The sequence below is a fragment of the Microcebus murinus genome, chromosome 2 (genome assembly GCF_040939455.1).
Source record: "Microcebus murinus isolate Inina chromosome 2, M.murinus_Inina_mat1.0, whole genome shotgun sequence".
Classification (NCBI taxonomy): Eukaryota; Metazoa; Chordata; class Mammalia; order Primates; family Cheirogaleidae; genus Microcebus; species Microcebus murinus.
The window spans coordinates 55,241,189-55,257,922 of record NC_134105.1 but is presented as its reverse complement, the minus strand read 5'-3'; the positions used below and the strand labels follow the sequence as shown (position 1 = coordinate 55,257,922).

General features: G+C 33.1%; 1 protein-coding gene across 1 annotated transcript in view; it reads left to right on the top strand.

The window, feature by feature from the left end:
• The window catches only part of ANKRD13C (ankyrin repeat domain 13C), an 83,461-nt gene that overhangs the window by 22,317 nt on the left and 44,410 nt on the right, over nucleotides 1-16,734 (top strand). Inside the window, exons 2-4 of the mRNA XM_012787961.2 lie at nucleotides 1,556-1,597; nucleotides 9,434-9,538; nucleotides 16,349-16,434. Of these exons, the coding sequence (XP_012643415.2) occupies nucleotides 1,556-1,597; nucleotides 9,434-9,538; nucleotides 16,349-16,434 (233 nt within the window). The remainder of the gene's footprint in view (nucleotides 1-1,555; nucleotides 1,598-9,433; nucleotides 9,539-16,348; nucleotides 16,435-16,734) is intronic.

Sequence of the window (16,734 nt, the reverse complement as noted above, 5' to 3'; positions counted from 1 at the left end):
GACCAGCCTGAGCAAGAGTGAGTCCCTGTCTCTAGCAAAAACAAAGGGAAAAAAAACCCAGCTGAGCATTGTTGCACATGCTCATAGTCCCAGCTACTCTGGGAGGCTTAGGCAGTAGGGAAACAGAGTCTAAAGGATTGCCTAGAGCCCAGGAATTGGAGCTACAGTGATGCCACTGCACTCTACCTAGGGCGGCAGAGTGACACTGTCTCAACAAAAGCAAGGCGATAGAACATCCCTCCTCACAGCCCCCTACCCCTTCAAATTAAAAAAGAGAGAGAGAGATTTACTGTAATCCAGTGTTGTTTGTTTGTTTGTTTGTTTGTGGTAAAATTACTTGCAGAGATCATTTTAATTTAATGAATTTATTTGTGGTGTTTTCTAAATTTTGCTCAAAATCGTATCTTGCTGACTTTGGCAATAATTCTCATTCTATTCTACTTTTATTGAGCAAAAATGTGTGTATGTGTGGGTATATGTGTGTGATTTGATCATCTTAGCAGGTTTTTGTCAAGGTAAGAGATTGGGGTAGATCATATACATGTTTTTTGGAAAAAGTAGTGAAGTTTATTTCATCATATATACTATCCCTTGATAATGTTTAGCTCATTTTATTGGCCAGAATTGTTGACTTTTGTGAAATTGCTGATTTCTGAAAATTAGTATATATAAATTTTATTTACTATTTATTTTCAGATATTACTATTGATTTGCTTTCTTTTATAAACAAGATCTTTTTAGGCTGTAAGTGTGATTTACGGTATCATTTTGAGGTTAAAATAGTTTTGTTACATCAAGTGCAGGATATACCACAGCATAGCTTTCAAGTCTTTGTCTTTTGCTCATCTTTCCAATTTATTCTGTTCAGTTTACTGTTCTTCAAGCTCTTTACTCTCACTAATCATAACTTTGTTTCCTCCCCAAATATGAACTGTTCTTGCATTTGAATGTAATTTGGGGATTTGTTTTTAATCTGAAGTGCTAGTCAGTGTGGCTTTTGTTCACCTATACATTTCTCATTCATTCTTTAAGACTCATTTCAGTGTGATCCATCCTTTAATATTTAACTTTCTGTGCAGGCAAAGTTAGGAGCTCTGTCCTCTGTCCCATTGTCATGCTATACCTCCTTCTATTCTAATAAATAATAATAATAATCATTTATTTTCATGTCAGTATCAGAAGTTTTCTGAGCAACTTAAGGAATGGGATTGGGTTATTGATTTTTGTCTCTAGGAGTAAGTAAGTATCTAAATTGTTTGCTAATTGAGCAAAGAATGATGTGATAGAGAAATAAACAAGAAAGGGAATCCATGAAATCTCTTTGGAGAAGAAATCTCAAAAGCAAAATGGTTATCCTTGTTTGGGGGAGTGTGGGGGAGGAGTACATTCTATTTAGAAACCATGGCATCCTCTGACTTCGAATTTGCCATATAATCAGTATTATTTTGCAGTCATGTTATTTTTGCTTAAAGTCTGTCAGTGAGATTTCTGAAGGAGCTGAAACCACTTTTCTTGTGTTTTTACACCATCTAATTTAATTTTTTTTTTATTTTAGGAAACACTCCTTTACATCTTGCTGTGATGTTAGGAAATAAAGGTTAGTAAATACTTTCTTTTTTATGTTTAACTTCACTCATGTATAGTCAGCTTAAAAATGTTAGGATCTGTTTTGTCTTTTGAGTTTTTTAAAATTAACTTGGTTATTTTATTTGTTAATTGAGCTTAGAATTCAGTATTTTAAAATTAATAGGTATCTTTTCATTTTCCATAGCCCTTTTTAAAAAGCATTAGAGGACATCCTGCCTAACCTTCATATCTTTTGAAACTGTGTTTTTTTCCATACTTGGTCATTTCATCAAGCAGGAATTTATAATTTCAGGATACTTATTTCCAAATAGTAATGTTTATTAATTGTTTTAATACTTTTAATATTAGAAGAGTTTTATTAGAGTTTCAATATAGCATATTTTATGTATCTAAACTCAAAAGTTAAGCCTTCTATGTGATAGGTAATTGAAAAACTTTATACTTGTTTATTCTATAATTAAAAAAAAAAACTCATAGGCAGGTGATTTAAACGATCTACTTTTATATGTTATTTTAGATGCAGTAGAATTTTAATTATCTGGATTCTGAGTTATTCCAGAAAGTAAGGATTCCAGATACCTGATTGGCAATTTTTTGAGTGTTAGATTTTAAAATTTTGAATGTTTCATAAAAAATTTTTAAGAACATATACTCCTGTATTTTTATTATTTATTTATTTAATATTTTTGAGACAGGATCTCACTCCATTGCCTGGGCTAGAGTGCAGTGGCATCATAGCTCACTGCAACCTCAAACTCCTAGGCCCAAGCAATCCTCCTGCCTCAGCCTCCCGAGTAGCTGGGACTATAGGTGCACACCACCACACCTGATTCATTTTTCTATTTTTTGTAGAGACAAAATCTCACTATATTGCTCAGGCTGGTCTCGAACTCCTGACCTCACACTATTCTCCTACCTCGGCTTCCCAAAGTGCTCGGATTACAGACCTGAGTTACTATACCCAGTCAATTCCTGTATTTTTAAATAGGCTAATGAATTTCTGTTAACATTTTTCTTCCCAATGATCTAGAAGTATCATTATGAATATCTCTTATTGTTATATTGTATAATGTAGCTGTCAGTATAAACATTGGATCTGAATGTATACAGACCCCAGGGATGTTACTGGAACTTGTTTTGTTGAAAACAATTCTTTTACTAGTTTGGTTTTTAAGTTTAAATGCTTAAATGAAGCATATGATCTGCAGGATAATTTAATTTTTATTTTAGTTCTGTATAATTGGTGACTAAAATATCTTCAAAGTTATAGTTATGTTGTTTACTTTTTTTCTTACAAGAAATAGACTCATTTCTAAGTAAGAAGATATTTATTAAAAGGCTACATATTATAGCAACTCAAGAAATGGGGACTGGCCAGTTCTTAGGAAGAATAGGAATCAAGACATTTTGGGGGATCAGCCATTCTCCTATTTTCATGTCTATCATCTGACTATCTCTTATGGTATATCTGCTCTTTTTTTTACTGAAATTTAACGTGATGTAAAATAACTGTTCCAGAATCCTAAGTTTTAATGACTTTATGGTTTCAGTGTTCACCAACAACTGGTCCGGTTTCTTATGTTTCCAGATTTCTGAGCTAAAAGTTTGATAGGTCCAGTTCATCTCAAACCAAGCCACAAGTGATGGGTGATGGCAAGCTCATGAATTGTTAATATGACTTTGGGATAGGTGTTTACATCTGTGAATTTAGCTTTGGTTAGGATGATCTGGGTAAGATTTAGGGGTAGGAGAGGGAATCAGGAATAGAGAGGAAGTAGCAGGAATATGAACAGGGCAGGATGGACATCTCTAATATAGCTATGTTGGTGAAAATAGATATAGTGGCTAAATTTGATCAATAAAAACTTATAGGTTTTTTCCAAAGAACATTGGATTAGAGCTTTAAAAAGTAACTAAAATATATTGATTATTTACAATATGCCAAATGCTTTTCCTAGTACTTTACACATATTTACCAATTTAACCCTTAAAACAATCATGTGAACAAAGTACTATTTTTATCCCTATTTTACAGATGAAAAACATTAGCCCTGTGAAATTAAGCAACTTGCCCAGAGTAAAAATATTATAGCAGAATTTCAGCTTCAACTTGGAGGTCTGGCTCCAGAACCTGGATTTATGGTGTATATTGCCTTGTCCTCCTTTCACTGAGAACCATTCAAAAAGGATATAGTCTGTGTCAAAGTTGGCCAACACGCAGCTTGCCAAGTCTGATTGCTATATTCTAGAATCCTTCCTAAGTTAGCACTGTAGTCTATATGGATTTACCAAGATTTGAATGTGAAATGAAACCTATCTACCATCCTTGGTCTAGGCATTCTATTAATAATTTTAGGTGAATGTACTATTATGCTTATCATAGATTTCTATCAGCCCTTTTAAAAATGTGTTTCATAAAACACATAGTTTCATGGGATATTGATAGGTATTTAGAAGAAAATATAGTTTCCAGGTCAAATTGATTTGAAAAATAGTGGGTTAATAAAAGTTAAGCAGTTATCTGTATTGTGGAACTTGTTAGAACTTTGATATGTTAATATCCATTGTGAAGTTCCAAGTTGGGGCATGTATTGGACATAGTGGCTAGTATTTCCCACAGTTATTTGATGTTTGCTCTTTTTCACAAGTTGAGAGATTAGAGTTCTGTGGTATGTATTTTGGTAGACACTTGGTTAGGTGATTCAGGATCTGCAAATAATGTCAGTATTTGTTCTGTGTCTTTTTCATGTAGTAGGCACTACAGATAATATACTGATCCATTTACATTTTCTAGTTGTATACTTTTGTTTTCTTTACTTCCTTAAAGTCCTTTTATATTCTTTATATTTGTTTTCACAAGAGTAAGATTGGAGTGTGTAGTGGAAGATAATGCATCTATAATATGTTATACTCAGTGTTCTATAACTTGCTTTTACATTATACCATGGTTCAGTCTAGACAGTCTATTCTCTTTCGTCTTCTCCTTTTGGGATATACTGCACCTTTAGTGATTTCATTGTTGAGGGGCACTTACTGTTTTTATACTTGTTTGTGTTAATAAATACAATAAAATTTCTAGGTATTCAAATAATATTTGTTGATTGAGGAAAAGAGAGATACCTTAGAGGGCTTTGACACTTTGATTTGCTTCCCTTCTTTCACTCATCTTAACCTACTGAATAACATTTTTTTACCACATAAGTCTGATTTTTTCCTGAATTTGTGGGTCGATTAACTAAAGTTGGCCATGTTGCCTGGGAAGTTTTTTATTTTTTTTATATATTCCCTGAAATAACTCTCGAATTAATGTGGTTTCTCACTGTCATTAGGATGACTGTGGATATTCTATTATGTTCCTAACTGTCCTGTTTATCCTATCCACTCTGTATATTTTATCACCATTATAGTTTTTGCTTATTTATGTGTGATTTCTGTTTCTAATAATTTGAGTGTGTCCATACTCCTCAAGTCCCACTTTCTTCTTGGCACATTTAAGAGTTAGTACCCAGTTGTTAACTACCTTGTTTTCTTATTACTCCTTGTTAACATTACTGAGATAAGATGATTGATCTAGTTCTTTTTTTTTAACTATAAAAATATAGGTCATTTGCATATGTGATTATCTGATTTGTTAGTTGCTAATCTCTACTTCAGTTAGCAGTGACTAGTGAGAAGGGCACACATCCTTCAGGGTCTGTGGAATATCACAAAACATTGTTGACATGTCTATCATAATATAGAAATCTTAAACTAATCCTATATCTTAGTTTATATAAGTGGGGATATTACTTTAGACATTGTTGTGCATTCTACTTTTTAATAATTTTAAATTAAAATTTTTTTCTTTAATTTTTTGGTTTTTAATACATGGATGTTGAAACAAATAAACTAATGCAGTACCAAGATGTATAAATGTGTTATCTCTCCACTTCTTTTTCTAATATAATTAACATTTATAGGCCGGGCGCGGTGGCTCACGCCTGTAATCCTAGCTCTCTGGGAGGCCGAGACGGGCGGATTGCTCAAGGTCAGGAGTTCGAAACCAGCCTGAGCAAGACCTCGTCTCTACTATAAATAGAAAGAAATTAATTGGCCAACTAATATATATAGAAAAAATTAGCTGGGCATGGTGGCGCATGCCTGTAGTCCCAGCTACTCGGGAGGCTGAGGCAGGAGGATCGCTTGAGTCCAGGAGTTTGAGGTTGCTGTGAGCTAGGCTGATGCCACGGCACTCACTTTAGCCTGGGCAACAAGTGAGACTCTGTCTCAAAAAAAAAAAAAACATTTATAGCCTCGTGTGTATCCTTTCATGCCTTACCCTTTACTTACAATAATACAGTGACTTCGTTTTTTACTGAAGTAGAATCACTGTGAAGTACTTTGCCATATTTTTCTTTTCACTCAAAAGTCTGTCAGGAAATAGCCCTAGAAGTCTATAGATATCTTCCATGTTTATGTTCCTCTAACTTACTTATATATGTACACATACAAACAGATTTACACAAACCCAATGGTAGATTTTTTTTTGGTGGGGGGGAAGTCCATTATTTTTATTCTGTATGTTTTTAAAATTCTTTTTAGCTTGGCTCTCCATCATCCCTCTTCTTATTACCCCCCTTCTCCTAATAAACATGATAACCCATGTTAAAACTAGCTGGATAGTCTTCCATCCTTTTCCTCATGCTTCTTATTATATATGTGTATATGTGTCTGAAAACACGTGCTCATGTGTATAATTTTTTATAGAATGTTTTTATATAATTCTCCCCTCCCCTCCTCTCTCTCCTCTCCTCTCCTCTCCCCTCCCTTCCCTTCCCCTCTCCCCTCCCCTCCCCTCCCCTCCCCTCCCCTCCCCTCCCCTCCCCTCCCCTCCCCTCCCCTCCCCTCCACTCCTCTCCCCTCCCTTTTTCTCTTCTCTTTTTTTAGGGGCAAGGTCTAGCTCTGTTGCCCAGGCTGGAATGCAGTGGTGTGATCATAGTTCACTGTAACCTCAAACTCTTGGGCTCAAGTTATCCTCCCACCTCAGCCTCTTGAGTAGCTTGGGACTACTGGCATGTACTACTATACCCAGCTACTTTTTAAATTTTTTGTAGAGACAGGGTCTTGCTGTGTTACCCAGGCTGTTACAGAATTTCTGACCTCAAGCAATCCTCCTGCCTTAGCTTCGCTTGTTTAGTGTTGCAATTACAGGTGTGAGCCATCACATGTGGCCTCATTCCTTTTTTTCTTTCAACATCTTATTATGAAAAGTTTCACATATACAGAAAAATTGACAGATTATCATAATGAACACTCAAATACTTTGCACATAGGTTTAATAATTAACATTGTATCATTTTTTATATTTCTGTGTATTATATATATTATTTTTGCTATACCTTTTGAAAACTAACATAAACATCATGACATTTTACCCCCAGATACTTCACCATGCACCTCTAAAAATATAGACATTTTCTTTCATAACTACATTATTCTCACATGGAAGAAAATTAATAATATTGTTATCTCATAGTACATATTCAGATTTTTCCAATTGGTCCAAAAATGTCTTTTATAGGTATTTTATATTGAAATAAGACTCAGTTGAGTTTCATTCATTGCATTTGATTGCTATGTATTTTTATTGTAATCCTCGCTTTGTGCCTGACTTTTGAAAAGTTTTGCCCAGCTAACTTGTAGAATGTCCTCCATCTTAAATTTACCTGACTGTTTTCTCTTGATGTTTTTTTTTTACTTGTTCCTTATCCTCTGTCTTTTCTGTGAATTAAAAATTAGCTATATAGCCTTGGTTAAAACCAAGTTAAATGTTTCTGGAAAGAGTACTTTTTAGTTGATATTATGAACTTCATATTGCATCACATTGCAAAACTCACTATTAATGCTTCCTTAAGCTTGATTTCTTCTTTAAGGTGATGATATTCAGATATATCCAGTGTGAAGGACATTTTTCTGTTTGTAATTAATAAGTAGTCTTGGGGTAATACTTTGGTACCATGTGAATATCCTATTTCCCAGCACATGTCCTTTTACCTAGTGGTTCTAGCATTCATTAAGGCCCTTTGCCTAAATCAGTGATTATATGTGGTGTTGTAATATGATAATTTTCTTATTTTATCATTTCTTAGTCATTTTTTTAGCTGTCATTATATTATTCTATAAAGAAGAACTTATTGGCCGGTCGTGGTGGCTCACGCCTGTAATCCTAGCACTCTGGGAGGCCGAGGCGGGCAGATTGCTCAAGGTCAGGAATTCGAAACCAGCCTGAGCAAGAGTGAGACCCCGTCTCTACTAAAAATAGAAAGGAATTAATTGGCCAACTAAAAATATATAGAAAAAATTAGCCAGGCATGATGGTACATGGCTGTAGTCCTAGCTACTCGGGAGGCTGAGGCAAGAGGATCACTGGAGCCCAGGAGTTGGAGGTTGGTGTGAGCTAGGCTAATGCCACGGCACTCTAGCCTGGGCAACAAAAAAAAAGAAAAAAAAAGAACAACTTATTGCCCTCCCTTTCTTTTTTGATGTTACGGGCTTATCAATTATTATTTTTCAATGTGTTATCACTATATAGTTCATTATTCTTTTTGATGCTAAATTTTCCAAATTCAGCTAGTGGCTGACCATTCAAGCTGACTCTCTGTGCTTTTGATGTGACTCTATTCTTTAAAAATGGCTGTATGTTACACCAGTAATGTAGATGCAGCATATGCCTATTATTACCCCATGATGGGAACTCACTTTGTTTCCAGTGTAATTGACACTACAAACAACACTAAAATAAGACATTCTTGTATATATATTCATTTATACTATTAACAGACTTAAACACCTCTGTGAAATTTAGTTCCCTGCTAGTACAGACATTTCTTCTATCACCAGGAATAGTGCTAAAGTAGTGCCATTTTTCTTCTACCTTAGCCCACCCACATTACACTGTCCTAACACCCTTAGTTCCTTCACAGCACTTGTCATTATCTTATGTTATTTTTCTTTTTTATATATTAATTTACTTATTGTTTTCCAACATAGGATATAAGCTGTCTCATAAGAAGATCTTATTTTTTTTTCTTCAGTGCTTATAAATAGTACCAGGTGTTTCGAAATGGCATATGATAGGCATTTGGTAAATATTTGCTGAATGATTGATTGAATGAATGGAAGGCTAGCATATCTAATTTCCCTGAACCTTAGTTTTAATTTTTTTCCTATTAATATACTTTTTATTTTTAATTTTTTAAAAATTTTCTCAACTTGTAGAAAATTTACCTCATACTTATTTTGAAAAACTGACTGATCCTTACAGTCATAAGCAGGATTTTGCCCTTTTTTTCCCAAACCAAAGGAATTTTAAAATTTGAAAAATAAGGGTTTGTGGAAACATTACTGATCCTTTTTAAAAATACGGTTTTTTGGTTTTTTTTTTTTTTTCTGAAATAAAGAATGAGCTTTCTCTTTAATGTTATAGACACACAAATCCTTTTTTGGGTCTTACTAGGTAGTAGATATTTGGTTGTAAATTACTCTTGAGGTTCTTGGGTTATCTTTTAGAGTATAAACATTTTCAAAATACTCTTGGGAATAATTATTAGGAAATAGATGCTTTTCTGTGTAGAGAGTTTCAAATTGTTTTAGGTAGTGGAGTGGATACTTCATGAATCCAGGGATCTGAAATTTCCTGATTTTTAGATACATAAGAATTTTTAAGTTACTTAATTCTACATAGCACATTATATATTTCATAGATTTATTTATACTAATTTGGTATATTAAACTTTTATATGTTATTTATATTTAGAGATCCCAATAATTGCATGATGTTTGATATTATTACCACTTTATATTGCAGAATGTGCCCATTTACTTTTGGCTCACAATGCTCCGGTAAAGGTGAAAAATGCTCAGGGATGGAGCCCTCTGGCGGAAGCCATCAGCTATGGAGATAGACAGATGAGTAAGCAATATGAATTACTGTTATTGATATATATTCTAAAAAATATAAAGTGATGCATTTGAAATATTTTTCATTTAGTGTTAACTTTTTATGCATTGAACTTTTGAAGTTTATATATATGAATTATTCATGCTTAGGAACTTAAACATTGAGTAGTAGACAGAAAGAATTGAAGAGTCATGTTTAAAGTATATTGTTTATTATTTGTTATCCTTTTGCATCATTCTACCTTATTGATGTTCTTCCATTTTTTTATTCATCTGAATAAAGGACTTTACGATCTCTCTTTCCTTTTTGGCACCTGCTTAATTATTTGGACTATTCCTTGGAACTAAAAGTAATCATGATGTCACAATAGTTATCTGCGTTACTTGCTGGGTATAGGCTGTGCTGGAAATGAGGAGTAAAACTTTCTATTTTGTTTTAGTCTTTAAAACAGTGTTTCCAAAACGTGTCACATACTTTTTTATAATATACAGAGTGTTCAGTTACTCCACTCTCTCTTCTCCTACCCATAATTTGTTTTTTAACTTCACATAAAGGTCTTGTTTTTATCAAGTACATCTCAATAGTTGAAAATTTTACAAAACTTAAATCTGAATGAATGGAAATATTGTCTTTAATATTAGCAGTTTAAGGCTGAAAAAGATCAATTAAATCTAGCTTTATAGAAGGAAGTAAAAAGTGTTGGCAGTTTTACTAAAGAAATGCATGATGTTGAACACTCATACGATGTTAGATAGATTTCAGTCTTACTTTAATGCTAAGTTTTGGGCTCTTCAGAGTAGTTTCTTATGGTTCAGCTTTATTTGTGCTCTACCTGTTACACTTTTGTGGACTTCCTGAACTTCTTGAACAGCAATGGTGAAGTTATATTTGGGCCTAAGATTTAATATGAGATAAAATTGTGATATTATAACAATTAAATGAGCATATATATTTTTTGTTATACATTGACACTTGTCCCTTATGGGCAAACATCAGGAGACCCTTATGAGAGGAAGAAACAATCCTAATCCTAGAATTATTTTAGGAAATAAAAATGTAAAAATCCTAGATAGACTGAGAATGAATTAAAAATTGCACAGCAGGTCTGAAGAAACTTTGTTTGGTTTTTTTATCCACTTAGCAGAATGGAGAGGAAACTAAATGGGCTTCTGGGTTTCTGACCCACGGTGAGACTTTCAAGGATTTTGTGACTTTCAAGGATTCTTTTATTCAGATTCAATGAATATTTACTGAATCCTTACTATAAAGCATGTATGTCTATCAAAATGTGGAGAATAAAGACATGTTCTCTACTGTTTAAGAATTCACAATCTATTGGGAAGGCCAATAAACAAAGTTGTCATGAAAAATTAGTTATAAGATATTTGGCAATAAATTTTAAGGTAAAAAATTGAGGCCCATATAGTTGAGATCTGGTTGTAAAGTGATTTTCTTATACAGAGTGATATCTTAGATAACCATTCTAAATAGTATCCCATTGTCATAATTATATAATTATATATACCTAATTACTCAATGTATATATTTTCTTTGCTTCTCATCACATGAAGCAAATATTTAACTACTAACTTAAAGGATAATTAATTGAATAACTCTTATGGTACATATTTAGATCTTCAGATACTGACCACACAGTAAGAAAAAAGATAAAATAAAATAAAATACTAATGTAAATGTATTTATGATGATGTTAAAACATATGTCTGTACATTGACATTATTTTAAGGGCTGTGATGTAAGTTTTTTATTATTTAGCTTGTGTTCCATTAAAATATTCTGGGCATAGAAAATTATATTTTTTAAAAACCAGAGATAATCCAATATTATTAATTGTTAGCAAAAATTTTGTGACCTATTTCTTTTTTTCTGATTTCTGATAATTTTGCCAGTGTTCTTATGCTACAGAACAGTGCTGAACTGCTTGTCAAAGACTATTTAGAAATATTTCACTTTAAAATTAATACAATTTGAAGATTATATTGCTTTTCTGCCTTACATTGGTTACCTGATGACCAGTCATTAACATAGGCCAGTATCAGGGAATTGTATAGATACAACTTAAAAGTTTTTTTTCCCTGTTTTATCCCTTACCCATATTTCCTAGCTTTCCTCTTATCTAGACAGTTCTCGTTTCTTATGTGCACTAAGATCTAGTTGTCCTTTGTATCTCCAGGAGTTGCTCACAGTTTGTACAGATTTATGTTATGGTATACTTAAGACAGTTTTTGGAACTCCGTCAGCCTTTGTCTTATTTTTGTGGCAGATTAGATTATAGGTTGGTATGGAGGGAAAGAGACAGCAGTCCATGTTGGTTTGTGGTCTTATCTTGAACTGGCAGTCTTTTTCATTTAGGTTTGAACTTTATATTTCTGTTTGAGAGAAGCTTTTCCTCAACTCCTGTAGTAGGTTAAGTTCTCCTTGAAATATATTTTCAAACTAGTCAAGGAATTTATCTCAGCACGATAAAAGCTACTATATATGACAGATGTACAGCTAATATCATACTGAATGGGAAAAACTAAAAGCCTTTCCTTTAAGATCTGGAACAAGACAAGGATACCCACTTTCCCACTACTATTCATCATAGTACTGAAAGTTCTAGCTACAGCAGTCAGGCAAGAGAAAGAAGTAAAAGACATCCAAATTGACAAGAAAGAAGTCAAATTATCCTTGTTTGCAGACCAATATTATATCTAGAGAAACCTAAAGGCTCCACAAAAAAACTGATTAGAACTGATAGACAAATTCGGTAAAGTTGCAGAATACAAAATCAACATAAAAATCAGCATTTCTGTATGCCAACAGTAAACAATCTGAAAAAGAAACCAATAAAGTAATCCCATTTATAATAGCTGCAAGTAAGATAAAATACCTAGGAATAAATTTAACCAAAGAAGTGAAAGATCTCTATAATGAAGACTATAAAACACTGATGAAAGAAATTAAGCAGGACACAAAACATGGAAAGGTATACCATGCTCATGGATTGAAAGAATCAATATTGTTAAAATGTCCATACTACCCAAAGCAATCTACAGATTGAGTGCAATCCCTATCAAAAATGACATTCTTCACAGAAATAGAAGAGATAATCCTAAAATTTATGTGGAGCCATGAAAGATCCAGAATAACAAAAGCCATCCTGAGCAAAAAGAACAAAACTGGAAAAATCACATTACCTAACTTCAAATTATACTACAGAGCTGTAGTAACCAAAATAACATGGTATTAGCCTAAAAACAGATAACATAGATCAATGGAAAAGTATGGGAAACCCAGAAAAAAAAAATCCACACATCTATAGTGAATTTACCTTCTACAGAGTTGCCAAGAACATACAATGGGGAAAGGATAGTCTCTTCAATAAATGATGCTGCAAAAACTGGATATCTGTATTCAGAAGAATGAAACTAGATTCTTATCTCTAACCACTTACAAAAATCAAATCAAAATGGATTAAAGACTTAAATCTAAGACCTGAAACTATGAAACTCTTAAAAGAAAACATTGGGGAAATGCTTCAGGACATTGGTGTGGGCAATGATTTCTTGAGTAATACCCCCAAAGCACAGGCAACCAAAGCAAAATTGGACAAATAGGATCACATCAAGCTAAAAAGTTTCTGCATAGCAAAGGAAACAATCAAAAAAGTAGCGAGACACTTTGGGAGACAATGGGAGAAAATATTTGAAAACTACCCATCTGAGAAGGAGATTAATAACTAGAATATATAAGGAACTCCAACAACTCTGCAGGAGAAAATCAAATAATTTGGTTTTTTGGGACCAAGTCTCACTCTCTTGCCCTGGCTAGAGTGCAGTGGTATCATCAGAGCTCACTACAATCTTAGACTCCTGGACTTAAGTGATCTTCCTGTCTCAGATCCCGAGTAGCTGAGACTACAGGCATGTGCCAACATGCCTGGCTAATTTTTCTATTTTTTTGTAGAGATGGGGTTTTGCTCTTGCTCAGGCTGGTCTTAAACTTCTGACCTCAAGGGATCCTCCTACCTCAGCCTCTTGGAGTGCTAGGATTATAGACGTGAGCCGCCACACCCCACTTAAAATGGCTTTTATCAAAATGACAGACAATAATAAATGCTGGCAAGAATGTGTAGGAAGGAGAACCCTTGTACACTGTTGATGGGAATGTAAGGGAGAAGAGGATGAAGTCGGGGGTTAATGGGTACAAAAATATAGTTAGGTAGTTAGATAGAATGAACAATATTCGATGGCACAACAAAGTGACTATAATCAACAATAAGTTAGGGTATATAAAATAAACTATACTTAAAATATTTAATTAGTACTCTTTTAGTATTTAAAATAACTAAAAGAGTCGAATCAAATGTCCCTAACACAGAGAAATGATAAATGCCTGAGGCAATGATATCTCAGTTACCCTGAGTTGATTAATTCATATCGAATGCCTGTATCAAAATATCACATGTACTCTATAAACATATACAACTATTATGTACCCATAATAATTAAAAATATAAAATAAAAAAAATAAAGAACAGGAACAACCCAAAGTGGTCCTTTCTTTTTCTTTGCAGGACTTAGCATACTTCTAATTAATTGTTCAGTGTCTGTGTTTTACTCTGTATCTTAATGATAAAAACGTCGTTAGAACTCACGTCGTGTGTATGTTGTCTTATTCACCCCTTTATCTCTGGTACAATATTTGTTCAATAAATTAATGAAGAAATGAAAAAAAACTTACAAGTAAAATTTAAGACTACTTATCAAGAATCAAGATATTTCTTAAAAGTATTGTATTAGGAATTTTATTTATCACAATTCTCCTGAGTTTTCACAACTTTTTTTTCTTATAAGAAAGTAATGACATTCATTATAGAAAATTAGGAAATTATAGGGAAAAAAAGAAAATAATCTCATCCAGAGCTAAACATTGTTAATGTTTTGGTTTCTTTTTCTGGTCATATTACTCTTCTATTTAGAACTCTTGAAAGCTTCCACAATCAGATCAGCTTCACTTGATATTCAAGGTTTTAATCTCAATCTCTCCTGTCTGCAAAACCCCAGAAGACTTCAAAGCAGAGATTGATATTGTTAAACAAGAAGACTTAATTAATTGAGCAGAGTCAGGGAGGCAAGAAGTTTTTAGAAAAAAATATTTTTGGAGCAAATGAGTGAGGTAAGCTTGACTTAAGAGATAGTGTATTTAGGGAAGTAAGGGATAGATTCGAAAGTATTATTAAAAGAAAGGACAGAAGTGATTATCTCTTGCATGTGGGTAGTGATAGAAGGATTCAGTGTAACTCCAAGGTCTCTGTGATGGATTGATGGTAATCTCAATAATTGATGTACGGAAGATAAGGGCAGTACAAGATTTAATTAATTTGTGTTAAATTTTTGAGTTTGAATTATCTGTAGTACGTCCAGGTAGTATTGCTCAAGTAGGAAGTGGGAAATAGACTGGAGCTTAGATGGAAGTAGAAAGCAAAAGATACAAATTTAAGTAATATTTGGAGTGGTAGAGCATAATTCCAAAAGCTTTAGGCCAAACAAACTGAAAACTTGAATAGGAGCAAAGGTAAATTAGTTGTGGTTTATGAAATTCTGCATTTGAGTCTGTATGAATCCTATCTATTATCACCTAAATCCCCTACAGGTAATTTTATCTTCATTATCAGTCAGTGTTAGTAAGGGTCTTACAATAAGATAGTACAAATATTGATCCCTAAAAAACATACTGGTAATTTTGTGTAATTTTTCTGAATGTTTCTGCTTCTATAAGAAGCAGATGCTGTTTTTAAATATGAAGTCTCAGAACAGGGAATCCATTTGCGTATATTACTATGCTATGTATAGTGTTTGTCACTACCTTTTTAATAATGTTTGGTTGTTATTTATTGAATACCTTCAGTTACAATTATATTTAGCTGATGAAATTATATTAGGTCGATGAAAAATATATAGCTTCTGCTTTTTATTGAAAGACCTTTTCTACCTAAGAATTGAATTCTTCTCATTCTTTACATTAAACAGAGGTCCATTTCAATCTGAAGGCAAGGTAGATTGAACAAAGATTCATTAAGGTATTTGAGTTTATGGTGGAAAAGAATTAGCATCAAAAGAATTATACTACATTTGGATAATATAACTTTGATATTAAAGTTAAATTATAACAAACATGAAGTCTAGATTCATACAGATCTGAATCTTTAAGGATTATGTAGGTCATTAGTTCTTAGACTTCTGGGTTTCACAGGCCACAAAAAATTTTATTTGAGAATTGATGTAGGGAAGCTAACTTTTTCATTTTAATGTATAATAAATTAAGAAAAAGATAAATACTTTTTCTGTGATCAACATTGCATTTAAAAAAAGATATTTGAAATTAAAAAATGGTAGAAAGAGTGGTCCTTAAGTTGAAAATATATATATAATTTATAAAGAAAAAACTCTAGTTTCCAGTTTTTCTCATTTTGCTACATATCATGAAGACTTGAATAATTGGGCACTAAAATGTACGTTAGTATTTGGGAACCACTGATCTAGGTCACAGAGCTAGTTAATGGTATAACTGAAACTAGGTCCTGTGTTTCCTGACTTCTGTGTCTCAGCTTCTTCTATTTCAAGAAATCTTCAGTAATTTAAACATTCCTGTTTGATTTTTGGCTTTTAAAAATATATCGGGGTTATAGCTATACATATACACACATATACCTATATATATGCATATATTATCTATCTATATGTATAATAAGCCAGTGGTGTTTTTAAGTGTGATGAAAATTACTTTAAATTAATTATTTTTTTAATTTAACTTTAGTTACAGCTCTTTTAAGGAAGCTTAAGCAGCAATCCAGGGAAAGTGTTGAAGAAAAACGACCTCGATTGTTAAAAGCCCTGAAAGAGGTAGGTTATATTTCTTTGCTGATTTTGCACTTAAAGAATAATTGTAAGTGTAGTTTTAAGTATTTTTTTAAAAAATAGAGTCTAAATTCACACTGATTAGTAAGGGTCAAGAAATGATAAAAATCTTCTTAAATTGCCGGGCGCGGTGGCTTACGCCTGTAATCCTAGCACTCTGGGAGGCTGAGGCGGGCAGATTGCTCAAGGTCAGGAGTTCAGAATCAGCCTGAGCAAGAGCAAGACCCCGTCTCTACTATAAATAGAAAGAAATTAATTGGCCAACTAATATATATAGAAAATTTG